The sequence below is a fragment of the Diorhabda carinulata genome, chromosome 9 (genome assembly GCF_026250575.1).
Source record: "Diorhabda carinulata isolate Delta chromosome 9, icDioCari1.1, whole genome shotgun sequence".
NCBI classification, from domain to species: domain Eukaryota; kingdom Metazoa; phylum Arthropoda; class Insecta; order Coleoptera; family Chrysomelidae; genus Diorhabda; species Diorhabda carinulata.
This window is the reverse complement of record NC_079468.1, coordinates 680,888-692,942: the sequence shown is the minus strand read 5'-3', so window position 1 is coordinate 692,942 and position 12,055 is coordinate 680,888. Positions and strand designations below refer to the sequence as shown.

Genomic DNA, 12,055 nt, shown 5'->3' with positions numbered 1-12,055 from the left:
AAAAAAAAACTCAAAAAAATACATATGTCCACACCGAATACTAATTCTCACCAATCCCTGTGGTTCGTAATTTTCCTGACAGAGCGAGGGAAGAGTACGCATTATTTCTGAAGGTGTCAACACCCTAATTTGCTGATCTGACGCACTATTTTGTTGAGGAATTAACCTTGGGTGAGGAATACCCTCGTTGGGTTGATAATGGGGATTGACGGTGACATTTGGCGCGGGACCGACGTGATCACCGGGACCGGCAAAATGTCCGTGTACGGTGAATTGTTGATGGGTGGTAGGAGAAGAGGGCGGTTTCGGGAGTGTCGGTGGAGGGGTAACAGACACAGAGCTAATGGAAGCTGGTGTTAGTGTTGGCCTCGATTGAGTGCACACCTCTGTTATGGAAGTCGGGGGAGCGGTTGATACCGCTCCCACGGACTGCTGCGTTACTGCCTGAAGGGTGGTCGCTAGGGCTGGGGCGGCATGGACTGGCTTGATCACGTTCGGGGATGTGGTGTTGGTGGTAGTGGTGGTGGTGGTGATGGTAGATGCGGTAGAATCCTTGGAGGTCTGTGACTAGAGTATTGATATTCATTTTAGATGTCTTCCATTTAAAAAAAAAAATCAATTTTAAAGCATTTTCGATTAATCAATCAAATTTTTATTTAATAACAAAAAAAAAAGAGCGAAAATGCCTTAAATTTGACTTATGTTAGTATGAACCGAGTATTTTTCTGTTCGGTTTATGCAGACATTGCAAATATTAATTTTACATAATTGAGAGGAGAAAATTTCAATTTTTTTTCAATATAAGTTTCGAAAAAGAATTGAAGTACATCTAAAGTGAAGAAATTTAAAAAGAAAAATCAACGAAACAACATAAAATAAAGTAGAAGCGCAATGATTTTGGGGTCAATTCAATAAAAAGTTGCCAATATTGATTTTTTTTTTAAAAAAACTAAATTAACATTTTTAGTACTAAAAATTTATTTTCGCTTCAACAACTTTTTAATGAAATGCATATATAAACAATGGGATCAAATTTAAAAAAAAAAAAAAATAAAAAACACTCAGTTGTTAGTAACAACCCGTTAGCCATAGAAGCTCAAAGATGAGCATGCCTCAATGCGTTATCCACAAAAAAAAATTTTTTTAATATAATTTAATACAAAATTTCGTCGCCATAAAACAGTCACTGAATAAATTTTAAAAAATATTTTTAAAAGAAAAGAACTAAATTTAATATAAACAGAAACAAATTATTTATTCAGTAACTAAAATATACAATGTGTTTCAAATATATTTTCAATTAATATAAATCTTGTCTCATTATTCATCTCAATTTTTTTTTTCTCAAAAGGGACTTTTTGGTTGAAATTTTCGAAAAATCAATTTCTTTAGTAGGGTTTCTTAATCTACCCTAAAATTTTAAAGAAAAGCCCGTGCTGCCATTAAATTTGGGTCAGCTACCTGCGCTGGTGAACCCCCGAGGCTCTACACTTTTTGAACCTTCCCTGTACCTGCCACAGTGAAAAACTATTAACAATTTCAAATTATATAAAAAATATTCATTCAAAAACGTATTTCCTTGTTTTTTTTTTATGTAGTTAGTATGATAGTGACCGTTCTTCCACATTTTCGTCTTCTTATTTTCTTTCTGTAACTATTTCTTTATCAGGAACATATTCCTTTTAATCCTTCAGTTATTTTTTATTGACATTACACATTCCCAAGTTTTTGTTCTTAATTCTTTCCTCTTTAACGATTAGTACCCGATTCCTAATTCTTTGACCTCTGTCATATTCCGCTTTGCCCTAAAAGTTTTTGATACTTCATGTCTTCTTCTTATCGGATCACCTTCAATCGAATACTAAAAAAAAAATCATTAAGGCCCAATACACACAGATCAACTCAAAAGAAACTCTTTTCTGAGACAAATCCCTTTGTCCAGTTTGAAATGAGTTACGACTTTGGTAACAACACGAGCAATGATGAGCTGAGAAAGGTTTAGTGGCACGTCTGAGGTGGCTGGGACACGTGGAGAGGATACTCATGAATGGACTTCCTGGAGGTTCCTGAAGGAAGACGTTGAGGCGGACTTAATCCAGTTGGGGATTCGTCTTCAGGACAGAAAGGACTTGCAGTCTCTGGTTCTCAAAGGACTGTAGCTTCGGTTATAGAAAGAAGTAGGTTTCGATCACAATTGAGTCTAAGGTGTGCGTAGTTGGTGACTCGAGTCACTTTTGAGTTTAGTTTTTTTTTTAAGTTGATCCACTTGTTTGGAACCTCATTCTTACAGTCATTACTTATCAATTTAGAGGTAAAAAATTCTCAGAAATATCACAGAATTCACATTTTACAAACATCGAATGACATAAATAGGTAATTCGGAATCAATAATTAGCCATTAGTGTTAGTTAAAGGGTAGTAAAAATGGATTGTGACATTTTGTCATATCACAAATAGTTTTGGTAATAAAAATCCAAGGAGCTCCAAAACTTGTCACCTTATCTCAACTCCGAATCGAAATATGTTTATATTCAATTATTTAATTTGAAATTGTAACAATTCAGATACAGTTTTTTATTTAAAACACATTGTATATTTGACATAATAGAATTTTTAGTAAAAGTTTGGAATTTAAATTTGACGTTACATATTTCTCAAACATCCGGTATAATTAAAAAAAGGATAACAAAATCTACAGGGCAAGGAGTTTTTTTTTAATAACAAGAAACAAATAATGATTTATTTACACCTACTAGGGGTGACTAATTGAAATATTAGTTACAAAAAAAATTATATTGCTTGATTGATAACTGATTTTGAAAAAAAAAATAAATAATAAATTTACCTGTTGAGCTTTTTTCATCCTCAACTGACTCCTGTTGTCTCTTGCGTGTTGCAAATAGGGCGCTTTTTGTTCCTGACTCAAAGTCCTCCATTTTTTAATTATCTGTTTATATCTATAACAAACGATTAATCGATTTTTATATATTTTTGTGCAGCAACATTCCAGAACAGTGAAATTTTTCAAATTTTTCTGTATTGACAACACTGTAATCCATTTTCCAGGGTTCTTGAGGACACACGGATTCCATCATCGGTGCCATTAAGAGACTCTTCAACCATATTTTAATATAAATATGTACCACAAACAATTTTTCAGAATTTAAAGGTAGAGGAATTGTTAAAAGTTCGAATTTTCTCTTAATTTGTCTGAGGACAAAACGTCGCTTTTTTTCCACCATTTTTTTAAACCAAAAAATTGGAAAATGTAAGTTGGAATTGGTGAAGAAAACTACAGTTATGATAATTAATGAAGAATATAGAAGAGAAGATACAAGCAGCAATAGAGCACTTGGTGCAAATAGAAAAATTCTTAAAAAAAAAATAAAAAGCAAATACGACCCTCCATGACTTATACTGCAGAAACAGTATGACAAAAGAAAAGAAGAACAAACAAAAAAAATAGAGGAAAAGGTGGTAAACATAATAGAAAAAACAAGAATAAGTTGGCTGGTACAATTACGGAGAGCCGGACAGGAATCAGGGATAAAAATTAATGATGGAGTAGAGACGAAGACAAAGTTCGAATAATTGGTTGAAATAGAGATGCATTTGGAAACAATGGGGGTGCTAAATTGGAAAAAAATGGCTATGGATAAGCAGAATTGGTAAAGTACAGTGGTGGGTCTAGAACAATCAGGAAACATCTAGACTATTCGAATCATAAGACGATACAATAAACTTAATAGTACAGTACTGCCAGATAGTATAGTTTCAAATAAATATAAATTGGAATAAAAATTTTGATTAGGATCTTACTTACCTGTCTGACCAATTTGGAAATTCCTTTTTCCATTCAGGATGGTTCATATTGGCGTACAAAACTGCCGAAATTGTGGCGCCATTACCCAAACTTTCATCGGCTTTCATTTTTTCTGATGAACGTTGATTGTAGGTCGATGGAACTCCTACATTAGTACTATCGATTTCCGGCGTTTCGGGTACTCCTACCCAAGCGTTAGGCGATTCGGTAAAAGCCGGACTGAACTGAGGACTACTGGGAATAAATAAAAAAAAAATTAAAACTCTTTATTTAGATAAAATACACTCCTCTGTAATAATTATTAAACACACTCCGTATTTCCAGTTGTCTTTCCAATCCAAATCATCTCTAAAGCCTGTAGTCATAGTCTTTAATGTGCTGGAGATCAAATTTAAATTCCTAAATCGTTTTTTACCACATTCCTCATCTTATTATTCCTTGTTCGTAAAGCAAACAACTTCCTACACCTTTCTTTTTAGATCCAGAGTTTCTTGTCCGGATGAAGAGGGATTCCAAAACTTTCCACAGGATATAAATTTGTCGGTTTTTGATCTGGTTTGGATTTATTTACAAATATAATTTCTTTTATTCCTGTGCAACTTAACCAGGTTAAGAAAAATGTTATTTTTGCCAATTTAAGTTAATCATGGGAGCTTATCACATCTTATCCATCAGTTTCAATCACTGTTAGCTTATTTCTGCTTATAAAAACCTCCAGCAGGGGTCTAAACATAGAATATTTAGCACCTATTCCAAGGACTTTTAACGGCAACTATTATGGGGGGTGGTGTATTCTCTTCCATCATAGGTAGACTCATGATGTAGTTCTTTTTGATACTTTCTCCAATCATTTCATCAACGGAACATTTGCTGATGAGCCGGATCGGGCTAGCCTATATTCAAATGATGAATTCTCTTTCTAAATCTTGCTTCTTAGGTAGCCTCATGTTATAGTTCTTTTTTATACATAATTTCATCACTGGAAAGATCTGGTGGTGAAATCTGAACATAAACATTCAGATCCTTTATAAGACACTTCGCTCTATGGTAAATAAAGAGTACAACACACGTAGAATTAGGAAGTCACCTATTTAGATCATAGATATGGTACAAGAAGTGTTTTTAATCGAATGAACAATTAAAAATTTTGCTGTGTGGATTTTACTTACTTGCTGTATTCCGAATGATATGGTGACGGTGGTGGAAATCCAACAGGCGAATTCAAATTGACTTGACTAACGTTTGGTAGAGTTTTGGGACGTACCGTCGCCGGTGTTATTATAGGATGTTGCGTCAAGTTCTGTTGAGGGATATTATTAGCGAAAATGTTATTATTCTGAATAGAAAAGTTGCTGCTTTCTTGTGATTCTTGCGATTCGTCTGTTAATACACCCTAAATAATATATAAACGTATAATTAAGATTGTAATCGATAAATTTTTTGACATACTTTAAATATATCTTCAACGTCTTTGCTATTTATGTTCGATATCGAATCAAGGTTAAAATGAGGTCCTAAAATATCACTCAATTCATCTTTGGTCTCTTTTGAATTACCCGAGCTTCCCAAAGTATCTCCAAGTTCGCTGTCTTCCTGTAAATTGGTATCTAAACCTTCCAAAGATCCAGTGTTCTTCGTAAGTTCTTCTTCGTCTTCCATAATACTGTTCACTAAATCGGCATCAAGTAAATCTCCCGGTAGAGCTAAAACATCTTTAAGATCTTCCGTATTATCATCCTCTTCTTCTTTAACGAAATGAGATGGTTTAACGTCTTTCAGACTATCTTTCATACTAGTTATCGCTTGCTTATCTTGTTTACCGGAAACAGCTGCTACCGCCATTAGTTCATCCTGTAAAAAAAATTATTAATCTTTAAATTGAAAAAAAATTTTATTTTTCTTACTTGTGATAGATTAATAGATCTGTATTTATTAGATTTTTCATCGTCGCTGCTACAACTGTCGACTTCCTTTTTACAATCGACCGTTTCCAAAAGTTCCTTCCCGAAAAATGCTTCTTGCAAGTACGACGGGAAAGTTTCGGCCAATTTACTCTTCGGTTTTCTTCGAATCGGTTTCCTTCTGGGTTTATCCCCTTCGTTTTGTAACGGTTGGATTGTTTCGCTCGAAGTAACACCACAACTCTGTCCGACAGTCGGATCGATGTCGTCGTTATCTTGACCTGTTCTGATACCCCTCATTCTAACTAAAAATCCACCGATTCCGAGTTTTTGAAGATTGCGTTGTCTCTTTCGTCGCAGCACGCTAATTCCACTTTCCATGGTGAATACGGTGAAACCTTCCGGAGTCGGTCCGTCTTCTTTAGTCCAAATCATACCTTCTTTATACAATTCTTGCGGTTCGTCTTTGACGTCGACCAGTTCTAATTTGGCGCTGTCCTCCAAACCGCTAGCTACAATTGAAGGTAAATGTCAACACTTTTTTTTTTATTTCATCGATTTTTATTTTACTTACTTCCGTTTCCTCCTGCGACGACAGATTCAATCGTAGCCATGATTCCAGCTTCCTTATCCTGTACCGTAGGTAATTTCTTTCTCTTCTTCCTAGATCCGTGATGTTCAAGAGTTAATGCTTTAATGAAATTATTACCGATTTCGCTGAGGTAAACACCGTCCAAATAGTAACTGGTGCTTTTCCCCATTTCAGGACTTTTCGTAGGAGTCGGCGGTTTAATGGCAAGCGGAGGCGGTATTAAATGAGGCGGAGGTACGTCTCTGGGTCGACACAAAAGACAATTATAACCTTCTTCGGCGCATTTTTCGGCGTCTTCCTCAGATTTAATACAATCACAAGTACCGTGAAGCCATCTTTCACATTGAACGCATTGTATTATCAGATCTCCTTCGCTGTACGGTTCGCTACAACTGGGACAATTGAGGTGCGAAGCGCAAGGTCCGCATAACGTCGAACTATTCATCCAAGTACAATTAAAACCGGGATCGGTAGCTCCGCAATTTTGACACATGGCACACCATTTACATTTCCAATTACCCTGAGGCACATAATCGAGCGGTGGATCCATGCAATAAATATGGAAAGAAACGTCGCAGTCGTCGCATAGTATCAAACGAGCTTCGTCGTTACGTTGACCGCAACCTTCGCACACCGTACAATCCAAACACCTCCAACCTTTTTGTAGTACGACTTTAGTCACTTTCACATTAATACAATACGGATGGTAACACTGGCCACATTGTACACAACATATGAGACAACCTTCTTGATCCATTCCCACCGCACCGCACATCACGCATATATCTTGCGTCAAAGTGAATTTATCTTTGGCCGAACACAACACCAATCGATTTTCTACGCCCGGTTCGTCTTCGTTTTTACCGTCGGCGACCGGTCTTTGAAGACCGACCCCGGGCACTCCGAATATTCCGCGCATTTTCGCTTTCTGTCCCCGTTTCCTGTTGAAATCTGATAAGCGAACGCGTTTCATGAAACCCATTTTACCTGGCGGTACTTTACCAGTACCTTTCGGTCTACCACCAGCAGGAAAAACCATACGCTTCTTGGCTATTTTGCTGGCGTTGTACGGTTTCCCTTTACCTAGACCCATGCTGCGGGCGAATTCGTCCGGTGATGGTAGATCGAATTCCGATGTGTCGTCATAGAAAGATTCGTGTGAAACGGACATATCAGAAGGATCGTCGATACCTAAAACAGATTTTTTTTTTCAATTTCAATTCATATTAAAAACTCGGGTAACTATCTAGGTTAGGTTACACACCTCCGATTCCGTTAAAATTTTAATATGTTATCAAGAAAATTACACTAAACAACTAAACAACAATATTTAAATATGTAGGTCGCGGAAACCATCCTTTCAGATAATTTTTTTCGTTTAAATAATCAAATAATAATCAAACCTAACCTAAAAATTTTCAATTATTATAATAATTTTAATAATAACTTAACCTAACCTAAAAAATATTACAATTATTTGATTTTTCAAACGAAAAGAGTACCGGAAAGGATGGTATTTTTCGTTTAAAAAATCAAATGATAATAATAACCTAACATAACAAAACCTAACCTAAAAATTATTATAATTATTTTAATAATAACCTAAGCTAAAAATGATTACAATTACATGATTTTTCAAACGAAAAAAGTACCTGAAGGGGTGGTTTCCGCGCCCTATATATAAAAATATTGTTGTAATGTAGTTTTCTCTATAACATACTAAAATTTTAACGAAATCCGAGGGGTGTAATCTAATCGAAATAATTACCAAAATTTATTACCATGATGAATATAATTAAATATAATAAATATTTTTGACTGAATCACAAATTATTTTGAATTACCTTTAATCAATATTGTTTATAATTTTTTTTATATAAATAAAAAAACTTTCAAATAAAAACTAGTTCGATTTGAATAAAATGTTATAGTACAGGAAATAACAACATAATTAATAATAACAGCAATTTTTGTTTTAGATACAATAAATAACCAAAAAAAAAAAATTAATAAAACTAAAATTATTAAACGTACCTTGAAAATTTTTAAAAACTATATTAACGCAACACGAATTAAAGACCGAAAAAGACAAAATTATACTTGACATTCTTGTTACAAATTTTACCATAATTTTTTGAACAAAATAGACGCAAACAGAATAAGTTGAAGGATTTTATGACTTACTTGCTCTTTTAGTTGTTATCAGTCTACCGGTAGCATTTTTACAATGCAGACACACGTATTCATATTCCGGGTTCGTTTCTTTTTTTTGATGATAAGTTGTAACATCGGCTTCGGCATCGCAAGTACCATGAACAAATCTAAAATTTAGGAATTGTAAAATCAAAATATCAATTTTTGTAATCGAACTCACTTTTTACAATTCGAACATTGTACCATTTCTCTATGAGCATGAGCTCGATAAGCTTTGTGGCACAAAGGACAAGAAAATCCCTTGTTTCTTTGTTGATAACATGAATCGCAGACGGTGTAATGTGCGTGCCATCGGGAAGATAAACCGGCACCGGGTGTTCGTGCTCCACAATCTCCGCAAACTCTACAACACTTTACGAAAAAAAAAAATAAAGAAAAATAAATTTCGAGATATATTATAGATCTTACCCTACACTTCCAACCGTATTTTGGAATCGAAGTTACTGTCGGCCTTTGACATCCCGCGTGGTAAACTTTATCACATTGTTCGCAAGACATTAATTTTGATTCGTCTCCTACTGTTCGACAAACTTGACAACATCTACATTTTCGACATTGCCAACCAGCCCTAACACCTAAAATATAATTTAAAAAAAAAAGTGGAAGTGAATTTAGGAAACAAAATATGAATAGTTACCTGGTAATTGTGCTAAACCGACACAGGTACCGTGATAATGTGCCCCACAACCGGAGCAATACATTAAATTAGCTATATCTCCCATGGTACGGCAAGTGTAGCAAGCTGTTGCTGAAATTTACCAATGACATGTATAAAATAAACGATTAATGTAAAGTTAATTATTGAAAACATGTCGGATGAGTTTTTTGATATTGCGGCTACAACTTTGGTTCACTGATATTATATATTATATAGAAATTGTATTAGAAATAAGTTCATTTTAGACTGCCCCCTGTCCTCATAATTAGGAATTCTAAAATTCGGCGAAGGCGCCTTCTTTATATCAATTTTTAAAACAATCAGTTTATTTACATTGAATAATTTTTTAAAAAGTTTATTTATTTTGTTTCTTCTTGTTCCTACAACTTTTGGAATTGTTTGAAACATATATAAGGAGTTTGTGTAGCGCAGTTTAGTTCAGTTCATAATAAATAAATAGTCGTAGTGAACAGAACGAATTGGCAAAGCAATCGAACAATTTAAATAAATTAGTGATAAATGAGTAAATAATAAATACATTTTCGACACCCTAGAAAGGATAAAACGAAAAATTCATCTACGATATGTCCTTACACATCTTTATGGTCTCAGTCATCTCGATCAGCTTCAATTCACGGTTATCCAAAATTATTTTGTTATTACTTTTCATGTTTTCGTCTATGACATCCTCTTTGAGACATAAACTGCTTATATTGTCCTCAGCGCTCATTTCATGATGATGAATGATTTTTTAAGCAACAGTTACTTCACTCAAATTGCTATAACTCACAAACTAATTGATACGAAAAGATACAAATTTATAAGAGTTAGTGTTAATTGAAAATTAAGGATTCAATATAAGTAGCGCCATCTATGTAGTTTTTCAGTCCACCTAATAGTGCTTATCATAAGAGATACAATTTGTTGTTTGGAATTGTAATTGGGAATAAATTTTAAGATATAGAATTGAACTTATAGTAAACTCACCTTCCGTAAGCATGGCTACTTGTCCTAAATGATTGGAACAAAAAGTTGTAATAGTAGAAATTTCCTGAAAGGCACCGGCGGCTGTAGCACAAGGGTAATGGTAAATTTTAGTACAACCATTTACATTACAAGTAACACTAGCTCCGTAATGATTACAGAAAGAACACTTTTTGGATGAACTCTGTAAAACAACCGGACCTACATTCAACAACGCCAAATTATCTAAAATAATAATAATAATAGAGGTAATAAATCACTTTATTGAAGGGGAATTTTGTATTACCCGCTCTCTTAACTCCATTCGACCAAAGAGCACAATTCCTATGGACGTAAAATTGCCCGTTTGGTTCAAATAAACTGTTCAACTCACAAACTTCATTATAACCGATGATAGTTAATTCATCGATGTATTCGCTGTTCATAGATGGATGTCTACATTTATTAAAACTTTTTTGACGTCTACAAGTCACTGGTCCTTTAGGGCTTTTATCTCCTATGTCTTTACCGGGTTGTTGTAGAGCTCGTTCTAAAATTTGTTCAGCTGCAACTTTTTGTGGCGAAAACCCCTCTGGGCAATTCAACCTAATGAATTAAATAGTTTTATTTATCGCGTCGACCAACAAAATTAGTACACTTCACCTCAACATTTCTCCTTGCCCCAACTGACTCCGTTCTCCTAAATTACAAAAGGCACATACTTTTCCTGGCCAATGCTCTGGGAAATATGGGGGTTCATCCATAGCTGGAATCATCCTTTCACGATCAGGAAATAAAAATGAACCTGTTTCGGGATCTAAAAAACCTTCATCCATCGACGATGGTGTAAATAGAGACAAATCATAATCAGACCTATCTACTTGTCTTATACTTCGATTTCCCATGCCTCTTCTACTGAAGCCTGGCGGTCTCGGTTTGCGCACTCTAGATATACCTGAGCTACCTCCCCTTGAGGTTCTTGGCGCACTCGGTTTTCCTAAATAAAATTTAAGCTTTCTCTTATAAAATCACAATAGAAACAATTCAATCAAGATTAATAACCTAAACATTGAAATAACAAACAAATTGTAATTTTTGTCATGAAATCTTACCTCCCTCTCTTCTGGGTCTACCACGTCCTCGCTTAACATTTAAGGGCTTGCCTGAAAAATTAAAAGGAGGAGGGAAATCTTCACTAATTGGAGAAGAAGCTACAGAATTTGTTGTTGAACCCGGAGCCGACGATAACATAAACGACGGTGATATAGAATCGTCTATGAGATCTTCTTCGTCGTCCTCTAGGTCAGAACCTTCAGGTTCATCTAGATCCATTAATTCGTCGGGATCCAGCCCCGAGGTTAATTCCTCCATTGTGTAACAACTGAAATTACATGATAATCAACTAACTCTCCATAATCATCACCGAACATATACACTAAATGCACAAAACTAAATTTAGTATAAATTTAAATATAAAATCTTGTGTTGAAACCCTTATCCCCTAATTAGAAATACATCAGCGCCATGTCAAATTTTACGCGAAGATGCCGAAGATATAAAACTCAAAAAAAAACTTTTTAAATAAAATACACGACACTATCAAGTCTGTAAAAACTCTTGATATAAATTTGAACTCACATTGTTAGTTAAATTTACATCATAAATTCTTCTAAAACATTAAACAACATAAAACTTCTCCAGCTAAAAATGAAACACCACACTCGTCAACGACTATAACCGAGAAGTACCGAACAGCAAACGAACTACATAACTGAAGGATTTGACATTTGAAAGAATTTTATTTATAATTTTGAATAAATAAAAGTAAATAAACAAATGCATTTATTATTTCAATTAATTAATATTAATATTCATACTATATATATATATGGATATTACAACTG

The 12,055-nt window shown here is 34.5% G+C and overlaps 1 protein-coding gene across 5 annotated transcripts in view; it reads right to left on the bottom strand.

Annotated features, from left to right (window-relative positions):
- LOC130898148 (histone-lysine N-methyltransferase 2C-like) overlaps positions 1-11,935 on the bottom strand; it is a 35,290-nt gene extending 23,355 nt beyond the window's left edge. For 2 of the 5 annotated variants that reach the window (XM_057807219.1, XM_057807220.1), the window contains exons 1-15: positions 11,790-11,934; positions 11,264-11,532; positions 10,815-11,148; positions 10,459-10,757; positions 10,176-10,397; positions 9,168-9,278; positions 8,939-9,105; positions 8,691-8,881; positions 8,501-8,637; positions 6,299-7,507; positions 5,728-6,236; positions 5,273-5,674; positions 4,993-5,216; positions 3,824-4,057; positions 2,846-2,957 (exon numbers count right to left, since the gene is read on the bottom strand). In XM_057807219.1, coding sequence (XP_057663202.1) covers positions 2,846-2,957; positions 3,824-4,057; positions 4,993-5,216; positions 5,273-5,674; positions 5,728-6,236; positions 6,299-7,507; positions 8,501-8,637; positions 8,691-8,881; positions 8,939-9,105; positions 9,168-9,278; positions 10,176-10,397; positions 10,459-10,757; positions 10,815-11,148; positions 11,264-11,522 — 4,410 coding nt within the window. In that variant the 5' untranslated portion in view covers positions 11,523-11,532; positions 11,790-11,934. Of the gene's footprint in view, positions 1-384; positions 568-2,845; positions 2,958-3,823; positions 4,058-4,992; positions 5,217-5,272; positions 5,675-5,727; positions 6,237-6,298; positions 7,508-8,084; positions 8,154-8,500; positions 8,638-8,690; positions 8,882-8,938; positions 9,106-9,167; positions 9,279-10,175; positions 10,398-10,458; positions 10,758-10,814; positions 11,149-11,263; positions 11,533-11,789 lie in introns of those variants that run through there. The other 3 variants (XM_057807217.1, XM_057807218.1, XM_057807221.1) reach the window with 3 other exon arrangements.
- Positions 11,936-12,055: the final 120 nt, after the last annotated feature.